The 21554-nt window shown below is 53.0% G+C and overlaps 12 protein-coding genes; 7 read left to right on the forward strand and 5 right to left on the reverse strand.

The window, feature by feature from the left end:
• Positions 1-2270: 2270 nt before the first annotated feature.
• Positions 2271-3015, forward strand: RCC_10585 (probable 3,4-dihydroxy-2-butanone 4-phosphate synthase; the record flags this gene model as incomplete). XM_023775812.1 has 2 exons in its annotated part: positions 2271-2351; positions 2416-3015. 2 exons carry the CDS (start codon positions 2271-2273, stop codon positions 3013-3015), a joined length of 681 nt encoding a protein of 226 aa, XP_023631580.1.
• A 221-nt stretch (positions 3016-3236) lies between these two features.
• On the reverse strand, positions 3237-4802 carry RCC_10586 (uncharacterized protein; the record flags this gene model as incomplete). Its single annotated transcript, XM_023775813.1, has 1 exon — positions 3237-4802. One exon carries the CDS (start codon positions 4800-4802, stop codon positions 3237-3239), a length of 1566 nt encoding a protein of 521 aa, XP_023631581.1.
• A 342-nt stretch (positions 4803-5144) lies between these two features.
• Positions 5145-6514, forward strand: RCC_10587 (related to ATX2-Putative Golgi transporter involved in homeostasis of manganese ions; the record flags this gene model as incomplete). XM_023775814.1 has 3 exons in its annotated part: positions 5145-5194; positions 5246-5998; positions 6085-6514. The coding sequence occupies 3 exons, from the start codon at positions 5145-5147 to the stop codon at positions 6512-6514; spliced, it is 1233 nt and encodes a 410-aa protein (XP_023631582.1).
• Positions 6515-7714: 1200 nt separating this feature from the next.
• Positions 7715-7958, reverse strand: RCC_10588 (uncharacterized protein; the record flags this gene model as incomplete). XM_023775815.1 has 2 exons in its annotated part: positions 7715-7840; positions 7896-7958. The coding sequence occupies 2 exons, from the start codon at positions 7956-7958 to the stop codon at positions 7715-7717; spliced, it is 189 nt and encodes a 62-aa protein (XP_023631583.1).
• Positions 7959-8348: 390 nt separating this feature from the next.
• Positions 8349-8687, reverse strand: RCC_10589 (uncharacterized protein; the record flags this gene model as incomplete). The annotated part of the gene is made up of 1 exon (XM_023775816.1): positions 8349-8687. One exon carries the CDS (start codon positions 8685-8687, stop codon positions 8349-8351), a length of 339 nt encoding a protein of 112 aa, XP_023631584.1.
• A 657-nt stretch (positions 8688-9344) lies between these two features.
• On the forward strand, positions 9345-9986 carry RCC_10590 (uncharacterized protein; the record flags this gene model as incomplete). The annotated part of the gene is made up of 1 exon (XM_023775817.1): positions 9345-9986. The coding sequence occupies one exon, from the start codon at positions 9345-9347 to the stop codon at positions 9984-9986; it is 642 nt and encodes a 213-aa protein (XP_023631585.1).
• A 989-nt stretch (positions 9987-10975) lies between these two features.
• Positions 10976-12125, forward strand: RCC_10591 (probable FBP1-fructose-1,6-bisphosphatase; the record flags this gene model as incomplete). XM_023775818.1 has 3 exons in its annotated part: positions 10976-11103; positions 11154-11926; positions 11977-12125. 3 exons carry the CDS (start codon positions 10976-10978, stop codon positions 12123-12125), a joined length of 1050 nt encoding a protein of 349 aa, XP_023631586.1.
• A 599-nt stretch (positions 12126-12724) lies between these two features.
• On the forward strand, positions 12725-13816 carry RCC_10592 (uncharacterized protein; the record flags this gene model as incomplete). The annotated part of the gene is made up of 1 exon (XM_023775819.1): positions 12725-13816. One exon carries the CDS (start codon positions 12725-12727, stop codon positions 13814-13816), a length of 1092 nt encoding a protein of 363 aa, XP_023631587.1.
• Positions 13817-14428: 612 nt separating this feature from the next.
• RCC_10593 (uncharacterized protein) lies at positions 14429-15083 on the reverse strand (the record flags this gene model as incomplete). XM_023775820.1 has 2 exons in its annotated part: positions 14429-14986; positions 15045-15083. 2 exons carry the CDS (start codon positions 15081-15083, stop codon positions 14429-14431), a joined length of 597 nt encoding a protein of 198 aa, XP_023631588.1.
• Positions 15084-16670: 1587 nt separating this feature from the next.
• Positions 16671-17834, reverse strand: RCC_10594 (uncharacterized protein; the record flags this gene model as incomplete). The annotated part of the gene is made up of 1 exon (XM_023775821.1): positions 16671-17834. One exon carries the CDS (start codon positions 17832-17834, stop codon positions 16671-16673), a length of 1164 nt encoding a protein of 387 aa, XP_023631589.1.
• A 286-nt stretch (positions 17835-18120) lies between these two features.
• On the forward strand, positions 18121-18633 carry RCC_10595 (probable RPL43B-60S large subunit ribosomal protein; the record flags this gene model as incomplete). XM_023775822.1 has 3 exons in its annotated part: positions 18121-18170; positions 18340-18504; positions 18570-18633. The coding sequence occupies 3 exons, from the start codon at positions 18121-18123 to the stop codon at positions 18631-18633; spliced, it is 279 nt and encodes a 92-aa protein (XP_023631590.1).
• Positions 18634-19317: 684 nt separating this feature from the next.
• Positions 19318-21393, forward strand: RCC_10596 (uncharacterized protein; the record flags this gene model as incomplete). XM_023775823.1 has 2 exons in its annotated part: positions 19318-19496; positions 19791-21393. 2 exons carry the CDS (start codon positions 19318-19320, stop codon positions 21391-21393), a joined length of 1782 nt encoding a protein of 593 aa, XP_023631591.1.
• Positions 21394-21554: the final 161 nt, after the last annotated feature.

Raw genomic sequence — 21554 nt, forward strand, 5'->3', positions numbered from 1 at the left:
AATGCCTGACCGGCGGCATGAGCTTTGTCGAGTGCTATTCCAGAACGCGACTCAAGCGCACCCTGGTAGACAGCATTGATTGCAAACCTGTTTGACACGCTGGTGTGATTGCTACGACAGCTAGCCCCGCTGTACAAATTCGAACCCACAGCATGGCGAGGAGCGCTCATCTGCGAGATCTCGTCCATGTGGTATAATCCCTGCTAACGYGAAGTAGGCGATTACAGTACCGCACGACGGATCCGACACCATGTGGGCATGTTGGCTGCAACTGGGACTTTTCGCAAGGAGAGCTAATGAGCAGTGCCCCTTTAGCGCTGCGCGAAGGTCTAGCGTGGCCTTAGAAGGCGGCTGGAAGACGGGAGAAGACCCCGCGGAGGGCGGATTCATTTCTTAGGGAGTCATGAACCACTCTCGGGTCTTTGCATTATGACACCCTCGTGCAAGATGTCACTGAACGATGACGAGCCGTATGTCCGATGTGTAGCGAGACTGAAACATACCCTGCGCAGTTTCCCTCATCTTCGGTCATATTGAAGTGACATTTCTTGAACTTGCGYAGTTCCGTCTCACTCACAACCATTATGCGTCCAAGATGCCACTCGAAAAGCAAGAAGTTATGTGGCTGCCTACAGTTGACTCATTTCCAACTGCTGAGCTCCCAGTTGGGAGGTCGAGAAACCGGTTGAAGGGATTGCTGACAGCCCGGGAAACCCTGCAAGATCCCCGCCAGGTTTCAGCCGGCAGAAACCAGAAGAGGAATCCGACGAATGATCCGAAATAGCAAATTGCAGCCGTAGTAGTGCCCCTTGCAACGACGAACTATTCGTCGACTCGCCTCAGAAAGCGCGGAAACTGGAAGCCTTGTGCGATGACTCCTTCAATCTAGACAAAGTGGATCAATAGCCATTAGCCGCTCATGCAGGCAAAGGACCAACTCTCGGCTTCATCTATCCAGCAAGTGTCATGGTGGATGAGGGAGTGTAAGTGCATCGTATGTATCAGTGCTGCCTTTTCTTCGCCAATACGTAGGTGACCCTTCATTTGAGCCATTTGGATTGCCCCTGGGGGCTTTGTATCCACTCAACTTCACCTTGCGTGTCAATGCGGGATAAGACTTGACAAGTCCTGTACAAGAAAACTACCATGAATGGCATGGCAGCGGAAGCAGAGGCGAAACGMTGCGATCGCCATGTTCCGTGCTGATGGTGAATGCAGGTCCATTACAGTGCGCAGGATCTTCATGCACCTCAGGCCGGCATGCTGTACAGTAGCTCCATCTCTCGGCTGCGTGCAGACCTTGGAACCTGGTAAAGTGCTTCTCGAAGCACCCTTGTGTCTCGTGCCAGGGTTCAAACATCCGACTTTAGCCTCAAAGAGCCCCCCGACAATGGATGTGGACTCCTTTGCGACTCTGCCTTGTTTCCTTTGTGTGGTCTGCCCCCCGATCTTGAGAACTACCTAACACCGATGTGTCATTGGAATGGTAACTGAGGGTATGGCCATCATCAATCGAGAAGGAAACCGGAAGTGTTCTGGTATTGCCAGGGGCGATGAGCGGAAACAGGCGCTTGTCAACAGTCCGGATGTGGAAGCTTGCCGTCGCACATTCTGTGAGGTTGACACTATTCCCGTCGCCTCATTCACATTGCATAACTACAAATCCTTCGGGCCGGTTCCAAATGATCTCTACGGGCATCGGTGCCTCCGATCTCGGATATCTCACATGAGCCGGTAATCACACCCCGGTCGAAGCCGGCTGCTGGGCTCGGAGTCTCGGCAGGCCACACCACCGTCCACGGGTGTAATGCGGAATGGAWCCTTGCTGTGAGACATATGTGACTGCTCCTGAAGTGCAATGAGATGTTTCGACGTGCGGCATTCCATCAGAGGCTCAACTAAAAGTAGCACGGCTGTGAAATGGTCGAAGGCGGTTGATGTGATGTAGACGTGTTGAAGGAAGTGAAGTGCGGTTCAAGCGAATTCGGCAAAAGAAGCACCCCTCGGTCAATGCCCCACAGCCCACCTAGCGAAGAATTGACAGTTAACCCGTCATCTCCAACGCGGTAACGGCAGCTTGCGTGACAACATTCATAGGTCACTGCTGTTACATCGCCATACAGATCTGGACTGTCAAATTGCCCGTTCCATCACCTGTCCTGCAGAAAAGTACCAATTCGAGCTTTGATCCTGGAAGCTTTGGCATCTTTCCTGGAAACAGTCACAGTCACTCGCTGCTCGTCAACACAAGACGAACAGTAGTAACAATAATGGCGACCACGAATGGCGATGTCACTTTCGACACCATAAGCTCTGCTGTCGAGGCTTTCAAGAATGGCGACTTCATCCTGGTGTGTACAACACAACGCACAGCATCGCCGAGGATTCACTCCCCAAGCTGACATCCATTCACAGGTCATGGACTCCACTGACCGCGAGAATGAAGGCGACCTCATTATCGCAGCGCAAGACTTCACGCCCGAGAAAGCTGCGTTTTTAATCCGATACTCCTCAGGGTACATTTGTGCGCCCATTCTGCCGTCTCTCGCGGCGAGATTAGAGCTCCCGCAGATGGTCACCCACAACCTCGATCCCAACCGGACCGCCTATACAATCACGATCGATGCTGCCGAGGGAGTAACCACCGGTATAAGTGCACACGACCGCAGCCTGACTTGTCGGAAATTGGCAGATCCGCAAGTTCAGAAGGATACCTTCAGACGGCCGGGGCACGTTGTGCCATTGCAGGCACGAGAGGGAGGTGTGAGAGTGCGACCAGGACATACAGAAGCCGGCGTGGACTTTTGCTTGTTGGCGGGCAAGGAGCCAGTTGCTGTGATTGCGGAGATGGTCTCGGACGGCGATGTAGTCGAGGGCAAGGCCGAGTTGGCCGGTGACTTTGGAATGATGCGAAGAGACGGGTGCCTGGCTTTTGCACGTCGCTATGGGCTCAAGGCTGTGACGATTGAGGACCTGATACGTTACCTAGATGCCGCAGACAGCAAGAAGGGGTAATCGTGGCTCACTGTCTTGGATTTGAGTTTGTACGAATAGGAACATTTGTGTTGGGTATCTTTGCACTTGAAGACAATGGTATTTCAGCCGCAACGAGCACCATGCGCCCATTGCGCCCGTTCATTTAGAACGTTGCTCGCTAGAGAATTCGAACACGATTGATCATTTTCCATCCCCAACGCCTTGCTTCAAATCAATCACAGAATAGGTCCGACGAGGCATCATATTCTGGACTTCTTGCGACCATTCGAGCTCAGTGCATCAATTTCTTGTTCGGCACCTGATTCGCCGTCCTCATCTTCATCCTCCTCCTCCACGATCCTCCGCTTCCGCTTAGAAGTCTTCATGCTTCTCTCCTCATTTCCTTCCTCGTCCTCCTTCATCTTCTCTCGTGCCWCGACAACCTCCATGAGCTCGTCGTACTTCTCCAACACGCTATCGAGCGCAGCTTCCAGCTTTTCGACTCTCTCCGCATGCTCCACCTGGGCAAGCTGATCACGATTGAAGACGTAAAGACGCTGCTTCACATACAATCGCCAGAAGAAATATGCCTTGTCGTGTGGGTTGCTCGTCTGTTCTCTCTTTGTAATTCTGCTACGCGATCGATTTGCTTGTGGAATGAACGACAGCGTATGCATTTCCACCAATCTATCAAACTGACGTGGCATGATCTTGGTGTCTCTGCTTATGCGCTTGCGGACTTCCAATGGAACAATTTGATCGACCGGGATAAGTGAGTCGCTGCCCAGATTTTCCGTCGGAACGTCTGTGTTGATCCTCAGATTCGCAAACTCGGGAACATTCGCGCGGAGATACAGGAGATCACAACGATCGCGCAGATCATCAAAGGCATCGTTGGGATCCTCGACGGTGAATTCCCGAACATTCTTCGGTGATGTGAGATGTTTGTACATGGCAGTGTAGAGCTCCTGGCCATGCCCTGCAGCCTGATAAGGCGGTAAAATCAGAAACTGAGACAGGCGCTCACGACTTGGGAGATCAAGAGGAGACTTGAAGTCCGCCAGCTCTCCCAGTTGATTGGGCTCACCGTTAGCGGCGGGAAGGAAGTCATCGACAGACTGTGAGCTGGGGGAGAAAATGTCTGACTGCTCGTCGCTCTGGCGGTCCGGAAAGGTGAAAGAACGGTATGAGGTTCCATAGCCGGCCAGGGAGTATGGCGAGATCTTCGAGCCCGCATTGTGATCAACCTCGTAGGTGAGGAACAGCTTCCACCGCTCCGTTGTCCAATCCTGCTCAAGCTCAAGAACGGAGCCGCCGTCAATGTACAGAGGTGCAAGAATTTGCATATTCTCGAGCATTCGCCTTGCAGCCGGCTCTGCTAGACTTGCACACCAGATCTCGAACGTGCATCCCGCACGTGTGTACTCTCGTATCTTCTCGCCGGGCGGCTTGAAACCAGGTTCGGGATCCCCAAGCGCCTTGCCATCGAAAGCAGACGCGGGTAAGAATTGTGAGAGCCCCAGTGTTACATCCGAAGCTTGTACATCGCCCGTTTCCTCGAACTTCTTGCCGTACTTGACATTCAGCTTGGGTTGAAGGTCATGAGCGCGAAAGGACAGGGTGATGTCCAGGTCCTGGTAGCCAAATATAGCCTCCTCGTCGCCAAAGAGGGCATATGTGAATTCTGGATGTGCAGACACGCTGACCGAGCCATCGCCACGCACAAGCTGTACAGTGAAGCACTCGTTGCTGTTGCTCGACCACTCATTGACCTGCTCTTCGATCGCGCGCGTGAGCTCTTCATCGTCATCAATAGCGATGCTCATGTTGGCGGTGTTGCAGAGATGAGGTTGCGAGTGTTGGGTGGTGTAGTGATGAGTGTAATGACCTGCAGATGCTGGAGGTTGAAGATGCTAGAGAGTAAGGTAGTCGCGTGTCGCAATTACGCGAAGAAACCTGGAAGACGCGCGCGCTTCGCGGGAACTGCCGATGCACCATCGAACCTCAAAGAAGGGGCCCCGACGACAGCGACGGCACCAACTGGACAATGATTTTCGACGAGCCGACGCAACGCTCATGATGTCCAAAAATTGAAAGAATATGGTGTGACAACAGTTCGAAGCACAAGAATTCGCCACATCGCCAAGGACCCAGGACAACCACGGACAATGGACGGCTTCTGGACGTTGCTCTTGCTGAGCACTGTTATGGGCGGCGCGTAAGATGCATCTGGTATACGGACGAATAGACCTTGATCTGACTGATKTAGCTCGTTTCTTGCCGGCCTGCTTCCGCTCTCTTTCTCTCTCTCTCCAAGGAATTTGCGCTTGATCACAGCGCTGGGAACTGGCGTCTTGGTGGGCACTTCTTTGATTGTCATCATCCCAGAAGGCGTGGACACGCTCTACAAAGCAAGCACGTCATCGCATGGCCATGGTCATGATGAGCGAAGCTTGCCTGTCTCGCGAAGGAGCCTTGTCCCGTGGAACACGTCCCCGGAGGCACAGCATCACGATCACTGGAAACGATTCGCCACATCGGAGGATCCAAGTGATCTGAGTGCTGGGCTGCAATCGGGCCCAGACGATGGGTTCAACCCTCTGCACTCGAATCCTGCTCTCACCACGACCCCGGCAGAGAACGAGAGTGGTGCGGGATCTCGGACGGCTGCAGAGCGTGAGCCGCACGCGTGGATTGGCGTTTCACTCGGCTTTGGGTTCTTGTTGATGTTTTTGATCGACAAAGTACCACGCCACGCCAGCAAACACTCACAGCCCCAGAGTTTCCCAATCAGTCTGAATCAATTCAGCATCAACAACTCACGTTCCACACCGACGGAGGAAACAACGACTCCACGGGATGATGTAGTATCAACGACCCCGTACAGACTCAATCCTGGGCCGAGCTCGACAACAATGGGCTTGGTGATTCATGCTACTGCCGATGGAATCGCATTGGGTGCTTCATCAACAACAAGCAGTGACCTCAGCTTTGTGATATTCATTGCCCTGCTCATACATAAGCATGTCGCCCTCATATCTTGGCTCCCATTCCCGACAACTGGTGATTGGACCGAACTTTTGCACCTTGGCGCTAACGATTATGCAGGGCGCCCGCGGCTTTCGGCCTCACATCTGTGCTCCTCAAGCAGGGCTTGTCGACTCGAGAGGCTAGAACGCACTTGGTGATCTTCTCGCTTGCAGCCCCCATTGGCGCACTTCTCGCTTGGTCTGCSATCAAACTTGGTCTTTTTTCGATGGTGTCCCCTGGTGGCAGTGCCAGTGCAGAGTTTGCTGTCGGTTGTGTCTTGCTCTTCTCCGGCGGGACTTTCCTCTATGTTGCGATGCACGCGGTACAGGAGGGGGGTTTGCACGACCAAACGCATGACATGGAGTACGCGGGCTCTCCAAGGGACGATGCTTACACTCCACATATGCCCAACCCGTCGCAATCGCACATTCCAGCAATAGTGGACACGCTGGTGACAGCGGGAGGGATGCTCCTACCACTTTTGACACAATTTGGACATTCTCATTGAAAGAACTGATGAACGAAGCTTAGCTGATGGTGCAGCACACCGATTTGAGGCTTGTCAGTCAGAACCTTCCCCCACGCATGACCTGCGCAGCTCCACTCACCTCAAATACATAGGCGCGGAGCAACTCCTGACCTATCAGTTGGAGTTCAGAATTTTTTGTGTCACCACTATTCCCACAATTTCCAAGGCCAGACCGTGTCTCGCAGCCGCCAAGGAATATTCGAGCGCAGTTTGGCGATCTTTTAAGCGAATCTATTGGGGCTAGAGCGACAGCTAAGTTACAACCATTCACGTATTGATTGATCGTGGTAACTTGCTGTACGGGCCCTGTGGGGACAAGGTGCCTACAACGACTAACTACCGACAAATGGAGCAGGTGTAGGTGGTGGACTATGCACTGGGAAGAATGTGTTGCAAAGCAGCATTGTTCGCATGCTGACTGCTCCATGTCCATCAGCTGCGTCACAAGTCTTGCAGTCAGACAACTAAATTTTCGGGCCGGAGTACCTATATTCGAGCTTAATTTGATACTGATATTACGTCAATCTGGTCCAAATTCGCATGTCACACTACCATTCATTGACGGAAGGACAGATTTATGATCGACGTCGCGCAGGTGAGTAGGTCAGTTCACTCATTCCAGCACTTGACTCCTTTTGGCTAACGTCATTCTTCAGGGGGCAATTCTTGATGTCTAGAGCCAACACTTCTGCCACAAACCACCAAGACTTCTTTTCAAAAGATCATCAACAACCCGTTGTATTCGGATGAGCTCCACCACAACTCGATCACGACAATTTTGTCCCTCGCACTGCTCTCACTCTCGAAGCATCGGACTCATCAATGTGTCATTTCAGCATCAAAACGAGAAGGTCCACCTGATTTCCTTCTTCGGCATTGGCGAAGAGGACCTCGGGCGCTTCTTTCAGTTGGGTGACAATCTTGTCCACGTCTGCCTTGAGACGGATRAGTGCCAGCAGCAAAGAAGATTCCTCGTCCGTGCGCGATTGCAACTGTTCGAACAAGAACTCAAGGTTTCCTGTCCGGGTCGTGTATTCGTCTAATTTGGCTTTCAGTGAGGCTACCCTGCTGCGGCCTTCGTCAAATTCGTAGGCGCAGTCAACCCCTCGCCGAAGACAGGACGAACAGCATGGCCTTTCACCGCCGCACTGCACGATTTGATTCAGCAGATGTTCCACTCTATGATGGGTATGGTGGCATTGCCTTTCCTTTCCTCTTACGACAGGGCCAGCAGGCAACATCGATTATTTTCTTGCCCTGTTCGCTACCAGCAGGCGAGCCTGGTGAGAATTTCCGGGTACCATTCTAGATGTATCTTGTCAGATTTCTGGTATCACCATGCGGTAACAGGCTGACGCACCTGTTCACGGTTCACATTGTTCGTGGGCTCGTCGACGGGAAATTGATCCAGATGTTGTTCCATACTTGAGCTCGGTGAGACGGATGATCAGAGTTGGGAGCATCTCACGAGCATCGRGCGATTAGAGGCAGTTCAAGTCGTGATCGACGCTTGAAGCAGTCTCACTTGCCTAGGGTAAGGCGGCATGATGGATGCTGAGTACCGCTGTCCAAAGAAAGAAGTCTGCCGAGACCGACACCCAAATACAACCACGACAGCATAAGGCGCTTGGTAAAATAGCTCAGCTCAGCAACCCCGAGATGTCAGCGAGTAACGTCGTCGGAGCTCTCTCCCCCCGTCGATTGTCGGAGAGCTCGGCTGCACATGACCCTCTTTGGTTGACCGGCATCGTGAGCGCGCTGATGGATCGTGCGGGTTGTGCCCTAGCATCTGGCTACCCGTGCGGGAGTGATCCTAGCCGCCCAACGAAACACGGAGCAGGGCTTGTGGAATGTAGTTGACGGGCCTCAGAAAGATATGGATAGACCTGCGAGACAGATTCGCCACACTGCCGGGGCTCGGAGCATCCGGAGTTGTCTCGCCATTTGCTATTGCCTGCGAGTGGCGAATATCCCACATGCTTCTCCGAGTCCATGCATGAGAGCATGAGGGCATGCCTGCATCCTTGCGGATCGCTTGTTTGCGATGCACAACGCATGCGACTTCGGTGGCATTCAACCAATGCATGGATTCACTCCAGGGGTTGCGCGGCACGGGCCATTGTCCAAACGGCGTATAGACTGTTGAAGACATGTCTGCACCTAGCACTCCATATACTACTTGAACATGGATGATGCGCGGTGTCTATATGGACCTGTGTGTGCAACGGCCGGGCATCCCTTGATCGACAGCAATGCATACTGTGACATGGACGGAAGACCCATTCTGTACTCCAAGCCTTCTTCACTTAAGAGCTTTTGCTCTCCCCAGACTGCAAGGGGCTCTCGCGATAAGCAGCACTTCTGCCGGCTCGATGGATCATGGGCACTGAAGAAAACTGGCCTGGTCCAGGAGAATGCTCAGCTGATTTCATTTGCGGCGTTTTTGTATGCCAAGGGACGTCAAAATTGAAGCCTGGGCGCTCTTGTGGTAGTGCATCGATGACTACGCTGACGAACAGGAAGTCACAAGCACCAAAACCAAAGTCATTGCGGAGAGTCAAAGTCTTTTGCGAATAGTGTTTGCTTGATCGAGATGGCAAAAGACGATCACTTTGACTGCTGCAGGTAGGGCGACAACCTTCCACTACACCGAACCCTCGAGCCTCTTGACTCTCACCCCGTCGAACGCTCATTCGGACGTCCTTCTCTCAAACCCGAGCCGACAATCATTGCTTCCTGACGAGATCTTACAAAGCTGCGTGCCACGGTCCACAAACTTCATTCGATTCGCAATCGCTCCCGGTACATCATGGTGGACGAGAGGGAGGCTTCACTCCCAGGCGAGTTACCACTGGACGACATCGTCATTGAGCTTCACCGCGTAGACTGCGAAGACGACAGTTGTTCAGCATACCATCCAAACATCAAGACATCCTCAGCAGTCATCAGGCACATTAGAGATCAGCTTAGAGTGGGCCACATTCATCTACACACACTGGACAAGGGGGCTATGCAAATCATCGGTCCCAGCCAAATGATGCAGGAAAGCCAGGCCTACGATGAAATACATCTTGGAGCTCAAATGAACAAGGTTGAAAACTTTCTTGAAAATGAAAGTTTCTTAGAGGGGAGGGACGTACAGGTGGCTACGGCTCAGACAATTGTCTTCGTGGAGGAGGTGTGGYTGTGCAGAGAAAGCAGGGGGAAAGGAACAAGTTTAGTTGCTGTGCAGAATGCTCTAAGACTTCTCCCGTGTTCTTCAAAGGCGCTGGCGCTTCTGCAACCAGGCTCGACCGATAGCTCTCCATTCGATCCGTTTGAGGCAGAAGAGAAGCTGATCAGACATTGGGCGAAGCTAGGGTTCGAGGTTTGGAGTGACAGCGATCCTGCTTGGCTGTGCCTTTCTCTGGAGGTCAAGGTGCATGGCCTGAAAGTTCCCGATGATGGATGAAGGGAAGGAGGCAATGGGAAGCTTGGAGTTTGTTGGCTCTCCGCGTGGTGAATGGACGATCAAGCTCGCGGACAGGTAGCTACGAACACGAAAATGAGGGACATTGCGGGATAAGTATATCGCCGAATCTATCTCTTCTTCGCCGTGTTGTCGCTACTGGGGAAAGAACGACATCTTTTGAAAAGCAGATCTACGTGCAGCCCTTCAGTTCATCGGCTCTCGGAGGAGAGTGAAGAAAGCCGCCATTGACGTCGACGAGTCCCATGCGACTTACGACGTTCAACGACGGATCATGAAGACAGCACGTGAAGATCGCTGGTTTCTGGGCCCAGGTACCACGGTAATCACCTCCCAAAGTGAATTCACTGGTTTCTAGCAAACTTCTGCGGTCCTACAAGTATGACCGAGGGTCATGTCCCGTTTGCCATCAATATATCTCTGCGATTGGGTAGGGTCGCGCTATTCAAGCGTTTGACACGGGAGTGATGATACATCCCGGGTGCTGAGGCAATTATTAGTGGTGCTTGCCGACGATACGGGATGAAAGTGACCAGATATGTAGGGATCCCTCTCCCTCCCTCTCTCCGGTTAATACGACGAGAATGATCCGGGGATCCATTCACGTGCGGGTGTTTTCGGCCCCAAGCTGCCCCACCTCGTGACGGTCTGCCCCGCGGTCGTCTTTGTTGAAGCGTGCCGTTCATCTCGCTTTGGAGTTAGACACGCAACGTAACCGCGGCATTTGGTAAGAAGCAGTGGGTTCTAGAGGCAGACGCTTTATCCTAGAGTCTGATAATCATCGTCGCTCCTCCAAACTACCTCCCTCTGTCAAAGCAACAACCAAGAAACACACGTACCTCCAGCATTGAAAGCTGTTTTTCCTCCACTGCTCCACCTCTGATATCATTCACGACTAAGCCGAGCACTCTGCTCGTCTACCCTTTCAATCTCCTCTCCTGCACACGCCTCAAGCAAAGGTACTTTACGCAATGTCCAACAACAACTTTGGTCAAGGAGGCCCGGCGGGCACCGAGAAGATCAACACCGAGATTGTCACGCTCTCGAGACACCTGAGTGAGGAGCAGGTGAAGCACAAGGAGGCCACGGGTGACTTCACGTATGCAGTCCCCAATCAACGGGCGACCTTGACTGATCAAACCCTCGCAGACTACTATGCCACGCGCTGCAGTTCTCCTTCAAGTCAATTGCTTACTACATCCGCCGAGCATCATTGATCAACCTTTCTGGCTTGGCCGGCTCTTCMAACATCACCGGGGATGATCAGAAGAAGCTTGATGTGATCGGCAATGACATCTTCATCGCCGCGATGCGATCGAGCGGCCGTGTCCGCGTTCTCGTGTCAGAGGAGGAGGAAGAGGCTATTGTGTTCGAGGACAGCCCGCACGCTCGATACGCCGTGGCTTGTGATCCCATCGATGGCAGCAGCAACCTGGACGCCGGTGTCTCGGTCGGTACCATTTTTGGTATCTATCGTCTTGCAGAGGGGTCCAAGGGCACAAAAGAGGATCTCCTTCGTCCCGGCAGCGACTTGGTGGCAGCTGGCTTCACCATGTATGGAGCCTCTGCCCAGCTCGTCCTGACCATGCAAGGTGGGCCTGTCAATGGCTTCACCATGGACAATGCTCTTGGCGAGTTCATCTTGACTCACCCGAACATGCAAATGCCCAAGAAGCGTGCCATTTACAGCTGCAACGAGGGTAACAGCAAGTACTGGGACGAGCCAGTAAAGGAGTGGGTGGAGGGCTTGAAGCAGGCAGAGAAGCCATACTCGGCACGATACATCGGCTCCATGGTTGCAGATGCGTACCGAACGCTGTTGTACGGAGGCATCTTTGCCTACCCAGCCGACAAGAAGTCTCCCAAGGGCAAGCTTCGAATCTTGTACGAGTGTGGTCCCATGGCCATGGTATTTGAGAATGGTAGGTCGTCTGAAATTTGCAATGCGGGATGTTGCTAACCCAATCAACAGCTGGCGGTCAGGCAGTCGACAGCAAGATGCGTCGTATGGTCAACGTTGTCCCGGAACACATTCACGACCGGAGCGGAATCTTCTTGGGCAGCTACGATGAGGTTCAGAAAGTCATCGACATCCACAAGAAGCACGGCATCTCAGCATGAGGCGAATGGCAATAACGTCGTGAATGTCGAGCACCCGTATGCGAGTCTCGGGAAGCAAGGGAACAAATATAGCCGGGAAATCCGAGTTTTGTCATCATGGACCATCGTGCAGTGAACAGGGCGGCGATCATATTCGCGTGTAAAGGTCGTGGGAAGAACTTCGGCGACGCGTTTCGGATACTACCTTACGGTCGCAAATGGTAATCTCTGGCTAGAACGTGCTTTCCCTTCCTGCCCAACTGTGCAACCGAATTTGTACGATCGATGAATGTTTGTTGTTGAGATGTTCCTGGTTCCCGTCCGACTCCTTGCCGCCTTGCCATTGACGTGCATGTGCTAGTGCACCTCCATGTAATCACGACATCTCGATTAATTTATTCGAAAGCTAGCCGTCACCTCGTCGCCATTCGCTGGTGTTTTGGGACGATGATGAGCTTTCCATGCCTCATACCACCATCGCTCGACGCAGTCTACGAGAATCGCAAGAGACATGGGTAAGGATCGCACAGGGCTGACACAAACTTCGTATTCGTCACTTGATCCGCGTTCTGCTGCCTGCTACTGAAGCTGCTGCAACTCAGCGTCTCCTATCGTCCAGAATGACAGATCCAGGTAAGAGCTACTCTGTTCACATCAAGGAGTTTCGGGCTGACATGTCATCTGTTCAAGCGTACTGGGGCGACTTGGCCCTGAAGACCTTGCCCTTTCTGAGTCCATCGCAACTATGGGCCAATTGGCTGGTGGAGCCATATCTAGGACTACCTTTTGGWGCATATCTGAATACAGCACCGCCCCGGAGGCCAAGAGCTCTTACAAGTCCACTGGAACCGTCTCAGCTTTCCCTTTGGTACAGGATGAACATTCTTTCGACTTTAGGCACCGAACAACGCACCGACGATCAGCTAGATAGTCTCTTGTTCTCCAAGCTTCCATATGACATTCGCGTGATCATTTATGAGATGGTACTGKGAGGTATGGTGCTGCATCTCTCGGCACAAAGTTCAAGAAGCCGCATCCTCCATCATGTGTGTCAATCGCCCGCAAGATTCCGAGAGCAAGGCAGTCATCACATCTGCTCAGGGTACGCTACAGTCTGTCCATCGTCGGCTCCCCTGGAGACTTCAACTCAAGCAACTGGGCTACTGCCATTGTTGGTGAGCTGCCGAAAGGTTTACTCGGAGGCATGCCCCATCTTGTACAGTGCCAATACTTTTGAGTTCACGCAGAACTTCGCCGCTTTTACATTCTTGAAGATCATGCTGCCACCGCAACGTCTATCTGATCTTCGGAGTCTTCATTTACACATGCGAATCCCACGGCATCCCGCTACCAACACAAGAGCAACTCGAGACTGGCAGAATCTATGGACCTTTTTTGCCAACGAAACCACAGGTCTCCGTGACTTGTTCATAGAGCTGCAGATGCTCCAACCGATGGAGGAACAGATTCAGTCTACACGAGATGAGGAGGCCTCGTCCTGGATAAGCCCCATCATCAAAATGGCTGCGGATGCATATAACAAACGCGGATGCGTCGTTGAGATCGAGRCTCGATGCGCCAGACATGAGCCCAGGAAGATATATCAGAAGTTCGCGGACGACGGCGTCTCACGAGAGCAAAGCAGTATCATGCGTCTAGCTTGCGCAGCGTTGCACCAGAGTATCCGAGAGTCTCTAGCTTCTCCGGGATGAACCATTCACGGCACACCCTCGGCCTGTGTATTCAAGTTTGACGCTGCGAGAGATTCGGACGACGGAACGATTTGACAAAACGCCGGTCTGTGGACAGTACTCTACGCGGCATGCAAGATACGGCTGTCTACATGTGCGAATGACGTTGTTGAGCAGCTTCGTGAGAATTTTTTTCAAAGAAGGAATTTTTTCAAAGAAGCAGTTCCGATGGTCTTTGCCTTTCTCCTGCACCCATGTTGTGTTGTCCGCCAGACAAAATGTCACTCTTTCCGCACGGCCAACGGCGCAGCGGTGGACTGGCACAGATCGAGCCACGAGGCCAACTTGGAGCAGCGACGCGAAGTATCTCCGAGTACCACGGCTTCCCGCGGGGGCAACAACGCATTCGAAGTGTCTCCGCCATGAAGAGATGAATGTTTTATGGCGAGGACGCTCTGAAGCCGCCCAGAAATGACTCTGCGTGAGCAACGAAGACATATCAGGTTAAAGCATGGGTTGTCTTATGGTATGAAAGGTAAATGGGCCTACTTTCGACAGCACTGACCGATCCCGGAGGTCGACATCACACGAACACACGAAGACGAAGGAGAAGAAGTGATGATCAAATGTTTGTCATAAACACCACATACCACAGCGATTCCTCCACCAGGTACAAGGTCTCTTCACACCAGCCCGTCTCAACCATATTCTCGTCCGTTTCCACCAAGATCGCTGCTGGCCTGCGCTTCCTCTTGCACTCCACACCCCCTTCYCTCCCGCCTCCTCGATCCTCTCAATAAGCTCGGTCAACTGCTCCTCCTCCCTCATAATCCTTGATGTACTTCTAGGATCCGTCCGCGTGTGATCTGGAAAATAGCCCAGAGTACTCTCGCAGAACTCCAACGTCTCGAGCACTGCGTCCCGGAGCTGTTGTGCGGGTGTGAATGGGTTGAGATACTTGCCGGTCGCGGCGAAGTTGTCTCGCTCCTTCTCGGACTCGAAGTCTTCGGATGTAAGACCAAGAGAGAAGGCTTCGTAATCGAATTCGAGGACCAGGTCGAGGATGTGGGAGAAGGTTTTGAAGGGCATTATGTAGAGTGATCGGGCTGTGGGAGAGGGAAGGCGGGAGGTGACATAGTGGAATTGGAAGAGCCACTTTCTGCTGAAGTCGGAGGGTGTGAGATCTCGAGTCTGCGAGAGCATTTGTTAGAAGGGTTGCTTTGCTTGGGATTGACGCATCGTTGCTTACTGGAGCTTCGAGCAATGTGTACTCTCCGTTTCTGACCATGATTGTTTGGCAAGCGTAGTATGGAGTATATCGTCGGGCAGAAGAGGAGATGGAGTTGTGACTGATCGCTCAAGATGGAGTGATATGCCWAACAGGATGGAGGAGCACGGTTATGTTCCACGATCAACAGGAATCGAGAGAAGAAGTTGGGAATGACGATATATGTGCAATGTACTCAACTAGCGTACAACAACCAAGACCAACTACTAGTTATGGTATCTCAATCGCAAGTTTTATGTGAGGCGTTCTGCCGAGACAGGCCATCGATGTCGAGAGTTACTCTAACTAACCCATTCTGCGGAAGAGCAAGAAGCTCCAAACTGTCAGAGATTGCGCATGTTAYAGCGCCACAGTTTCAATTTGGTTCAACAAGAGATCGGAAGGATTGACTTCATTGTATTCATCTCCCTTTATGCTACAAATCATGTACATCGTTGAATGTCAAGCGTTTCTAGAGATCTTGGTTGTCGCAGATCTGGAGTACATCCTAGAAAAACTGGCAGGGATCATGGCCAGTTCGCGTCACATCACCTTAATCGTTTCGAGAAGTGCAGAAACAGTATGGGGTGGTCGGAATCCGAAATACCTGAAACAGGCAACAGGACAGGGAACACGAGGAGTAATCGAGCCAAGGAGCAAAAGTTTCGTTATCGATGCACCTATCAACCAACGTTTTGTGTGTGATGATGCATGTAGATCGAGCAAAACGCCCAAAGCTTATAGTCGGAATCAGCTGCCTGTAAGAGGATGGTGATTCTTGTCGCCCAAGGCGATCACTTCGAAGTTCGAGCTACTGTACCGCAGTCTGCCATACAGTAGCTTCTCCGCACGCCAGATGCCCCGGCTAAAATATGGTTGATTCTTGGAGTCACCACGCTATTTGGCTACCATTCAGAATCCCGACAATGATCCGACGTCGTCCTGCCCTACAGCCCCAGCCTTGCATACGAGAAGCTGGGCGGGAAGTCCGAACCAATCCGCGTCAATTGTCGACAGAATGGAGTGCGCATATTGGATGAAAATCTCCCTGTTTCTTTAGCGTTTTTCCTGTATGCGCATGGCGGAACACCCTCTGTAAGTTTAAGGCGAATGGCCGGGGTTCTGCCTGATTGCACCTGAGGGAGAGGACTCGATGCCAGACTGTGAACCGTGGTGCAGCCAGATCGCCAGTCTCTTGTGACCTTGGACCGTGTCCAGTGGCTCCCGAAGTCATGTGAAAACTCAGTCGGTGTCGGGCGAGCGTAACTCCACCGTGGACGACGCCGCGGATCAGAGCACGGCAATCGTGCTTCGATCCTTCGTGCACTTGACTCTCGATACAGAGCGGCGCTCTACATCGCAAATTTGCTAGCGTGCCGATGATAATGAGGGCTTTCCAAGTCAATTGCGTCTGCGACTGCGGCGAGCAATTGGGAGAGCGGTCAGGGCAGTGTTAGATCGCACAGAAACGTTGCATCCTGCTCGCTACTTTCGCTAGACAGACATGCTCCCGGGCGCTGGCTTCGAGGGCAGGAGAGACATCCGTCCTCGTCAGGGAGCACATGAAGAGTGCAGTATTGAAGATATGACCCGTCGTCCGCATAGTCTTCACCCATCGTCATCATCTATGTCGTGCCTGACGACGCTTCCCGCGTCGCTTGGCAAGCTTGTCACGCTCCTGGAAAGCAGAGCTTGACCAGCCGCTCGTGATGGAGATGTTGTGTGGAGTACAGATCCTGCAAAGCTCTCCTCACTGGACATCGGCTGCAGATATGGACGCGAGCGGGCCGTGACTGGACTGATGGGAGTAGAGACTCGCGAGGGAACATCAATGTATTGACTCGGTAGGTCCTCTTCGCCGCCATTCTGCATACGGATTTCATCCACGATTCTGCGATCAAGAGCGGTCATGCCTGAGAGCAGATCGGCGAAGGCAGTCATTAGACTGTTGAACTCCTCCGATGTGATGGGATCGTTTGAGAAACGTGCACCCTCGTACCGAGCGAGGAAATTCTGTCCCGCAGATGCTGGTCTTATAAGGCCCAAGTATGAAAGCTGAGTGAGGTACTCGCGCATTGCCATGTTGCCTGGCCGCTGCAGGAGCTCCACCACGATGGGATCTGCCGGTAAGGCTTGTCCTCCTTCGACGGGCGTAAGAAGAGGGTCAGAAGGAGCAAGCGACACAGCTTTCGCCTCTATGAGATGCGGCAGTTCTGCTATCACGTCTGCGAACTGCACATCTGGGTTTGCGTTGTCACTACGATGACTGGGCGAAGACCATCCAGGATGTTGGATGTCTCCCCAAGGCGGATTGTCGGGATCTACCCTCACTTCTGTTCCAACAGTGTRCTTCGCCCTCACTTCCTCCTCGTGTGGCAGGAGTCCCTCCTGTTCGGCACGCAGGATCTCTCCATGAAGATCTCTCGGCCGACCCTCCCACGCCACAATGGCGCTCCTCTGCAATTGTTTCACAATCATCTTGCGCACGGCACGATTGACTTCTTCATCCTCGATGGGAACGTATGATTTTCCCACCGCGGCCAGGACGGAGCGGTTGGTGTAAAGCCGGGAACTGTAGATGAAGATGGCAGTGATGATGGTGAGGATGTAGGTGCCGCCGATCATGAACGTATACTGCAGGGCGCTCTGTTCGATGCTCGACCATATCATCGACACGGGTGTAATCGCGAGGAGAACAAGAGTGAGCAAGTAGAGGATCGTATAGGTCAGACTGTAGAAGACGCGGAAAACGGGAATGCGGAAACGAGCCATGTTTGCGGATGTCGTTGAGAGTGATGGAGGTCGTCAAGCAGCCTTCACGCTGCTATGTCCATGCTAGTCACATGCTGGACGCCAGGTGTGAATAGGTTGAGTTGGATAATTCAGATGGAACAAGAAGCTGTCGCTGTTGTTGCTGGATGTGAAGATCGACCATGCCGTAATCTCCCCGAACTAACGCCGCCGCCAAGACGCGCACACCAGACTTCCAAACTTGCACAACCAGTCGGCTTCCATTGACTGTCATTCCACATTTCGTCCAACACACACATCAGACAAAATGACGAAGCGCACGAAGAAGGTCGGAATCACCGGTAAATACGGCACACGGTATGCTCTCACCCCGACACCTGCGAAATGGACACGGATTCAGGGCGGCGCGAGAGGTTGAACAAGCTTGCTTGGTCGCTCTGATGAGGGAGGAGAGGAGGAGGATGGCACTCGGATTTCATGGAATGGACTGGCGAAGAGAWCTCTCACTGACTTGGGACTCCTCCAGCTACGGTGCTTCGCTCCGAAAGCAGGTCAAGAAGATCGAAATMTCCCAGCACGCCCGGTACACATGCACCTTCTGCGGAAAGGTCTCTGTCAAGCGTAACGCTACTGGAATCTGGGACTGCAAGTCGTGCGGCAAGACCATTGCTGGAGGCGCATACGTCGTATCGTGCGTTGAATCCCCATGTCGAGGAAAGGCGAGGGGAGGGAACCCACACTGACCTTTCATCACAGAACACCCGCTGCGGCTGCCACTCGATCGACCATCCGTCGTCTACGCGAGATTGCTGAAGTTTAAGATGGAATGCATGAGGGATTTGGGAGGCTTCTATGGAGTTGAAATGGGCTCACTCGCGTTCTCCACACGCGATATGAGGCAGAAAAGCCCGGTTTGCTGCTAGCGAATTATACGAATGAAACTCGAACGTCTCGCAATCCTGCTCAATCGATGCACACAGCTGCTGCTGTCGATATACCGTACCAACATTCTTGAGAACCGAACTCGACCATGGCCGCACGTCTTGTATCTCGAGAGCCACGTCGGGTGATGTCCATGTACTGTAGAGGTGCCCGCACCTATGTCCTCAACACAATACACTGCACTGCTATTATCAGGCACCCTCATCTACCGCTGGACGCCGCAGCAGGAACCAAACTCACTTTGAATGCGCTACGAACGAGCCCGTAGAGGCGGCATCGCCGTGAAAAGACATGTCCACTCAAAATAACGTTATCATCCTATCACGAGGTCCACCGTTTTTATGCGCATCTGAAGACCTCACACCACTAACTAATCTGCATCACGTTCATGCTCGTTCCTCGTCTCCCGCGTTTTGATTGGCGGGCGGACAGTCCCCGCGCCGAGCTTGCCGCGACTATTTAATGACCTCCAACAACCAACGACCTCTTTCCTACACTCCAACGCTCGAGACTCACATTCCCATGTTTGCACCTCGATCTACCGCCCTTTACACCTCCCAACATGTCCGCAGACCTTGCCGACACGTGTATCGTATGTCTCGGTGACCTCCGGGCCTCGTTGCCTGAAGATCCGCCACCGCCTGTAGCTGTAGCTGTAGCTGCCGATGCCGATGATGCCAGCAACGGCGTCGACGCCAAGAAAATAGCTACAGCTCAAGATGCTGCTCTCAATCCACAAAGGTACCATACCTGAGTCCCGAATCGACATCCCCGTTCTCTACGCTCCTATTTGTATCACGTTGGAGGCCTCCGCAGCCACAATCGTCTGACCTGCCATGCCGGTGCTTGACCTCCACCCTTGGACGGCTTGAAGATCTTGCAGATATTCGCCGAATAAGCTTGGAAGGTGAGGTCGATCCCAGCTTTGCATCTTTGCATGCTTGCGGTGCAACACATCTGGAGGCCTCCAGTGTGCGATTGTAGCAGAGCCTGTCGGTTGAAAGATCTATTCGCTAACTTGTGTTGCAACTGTAGCATTCAAACCGACGACGAAGCGATAGCACATTTACTCCCTTGCAAGCACGACTTACACAATTCGTGCCTCAAGCCATGGGTCGAACGAGCGAACAGTTGTCCAATATGCCGGACCACATTCAACATGGTCGAGATCAGCCGCACAGTCGGTGGCCCTGTCGTGGACAGCTACCCGGTCCGTGACAAGGCGCAAGAAGCGGAAATCGATCCTCGAATGATTGTTGATGACGAGCTGTTCGCGATTGAGGCATGGGAGCCATGCTTGATATGTGGTACCAACGACGAAGGTCATGGAGCCATGTACTGCGACGGCTGCGACGGGACGGTTCATATCTTCTGTGCGGGCTTCGATGATGCCCCTGATGTTTGGTATTGTGAGACTTGTTTGGTAGACTTGGAGAATGACACGTCGCTGCCAGGCWTGGCTGACGCTGTACGGAGACGAAACCGGCGGCCTGGTGGCGCTCGTCCGAGTGCTCGAGGACCCGCCCAACGCCGCCGTCGTCGTCCGAATGACGCTAACTGGGCACGCGTGTGGCAACAGGTCACACGCCGGCTCGACGCGGACCTGGAACATGCCTTCGACGAGGCCACCACTGCTGCTGTTGACGAGCGTACYGAGGAGCAACGGCGCGAATTTCAACGCTGGCAGCGCCGGTTTGAGCTCGCCAGCAACCATTCCGGAGCCACACACCGCCTTCGCAACATCGCACAGGGCCACATCACGCCGGAAGCATTGCCACCAGTCCCCGAGTCACAGGAGGAACTGAGCGCGTGGAACGCTTTCGACAGAGCGCGGGAGTCCAGTGAGGCTCCTCTGACTGTGCGACGTCGCAAACGCAGAGCTACGGCTTCGCCCACGTCAAACAATGGGGTTGAATCGACCGAGCAGCCTCAGCTGAAGAAGCCGCGTCTGCGTCGTCCGCCTGCTGCTCCTGGCCAGCCAGAATCTTCTGTTGCTGCCGCTGCACGGAAGGAGCCCACCTTTCTCTCGTCCTTGTTGCGCGAGGTGGAAGGGCGAGAGACTTCCGCCACATCCCCAGCTACATCTGAACATTTCCACGCCGGCGCGCTCTCTCCTCGAAATTCGTCACCCGCGCGTTCGCCTTCTTCATCGGAATGCGGCAGTCCTCACGCTACACCACCKCCGCAGCGTCCTCTCTCGCCTCCTCTTTCCTCGACGATTTTGCCTTTCACATCTCCCATAGCGGCAACGTTCTCTCCCTTCTCACCTGCCGAGACTCGGGAGGACTACGAACCAGACGGCCTCCTCAGCCGAGGTCGACGGCGTCGTCTAGCTCAACAACCCAATTGCCGCGAAGACCGTGCATCATCAAACTCCCCCTCGCGATCCCTTTCATATTCTGCAAAGGAAGAACTACAGCGGATGGTTAAACTTGCGCTTGGAACACGCTATCGAGATAAAGAAATCACCAAGGACCAATACACTGACATCAATAAGAATGTATCCCGGAAGTTGTACGATCTAGTACAGGACGCGAGCGCACTTGCAGGCAAGGAGCAGAGAGAGCGCTGGCAGAATGTTGCCGACGAGGAAGTACGGAAGGCTGTCAGTGACATATCCTCTGGTAGTGATTCGTGAGATGTGGGGAGGATATGAGTAATGATAATGCCACGAGGCGGAGTGCTGTTTTAGATACCCCTTGGAGCCACCACGTGGAAATGAGATATTTTTGTATGATCATGAAAGAATTTTGATACTCAGCCACTCTCGCCTTCAGTTGAACCACAAAGGACATACAG

Source organism: Ramularia collo-cygni (genome assembly GCF_900074925.1).
Source record: "Ramularia collo-cygni strain URUG2 genome assembly, contig: RCC_scaffold23, whole genome shotgun sequence".
NCBI lineage: Eukaryota > Fungi > Ascomycota > Dothideomycetes > Mycosphaerellales > Mycosphaerellaceae > Ramularia > Ramularia collo-cygni.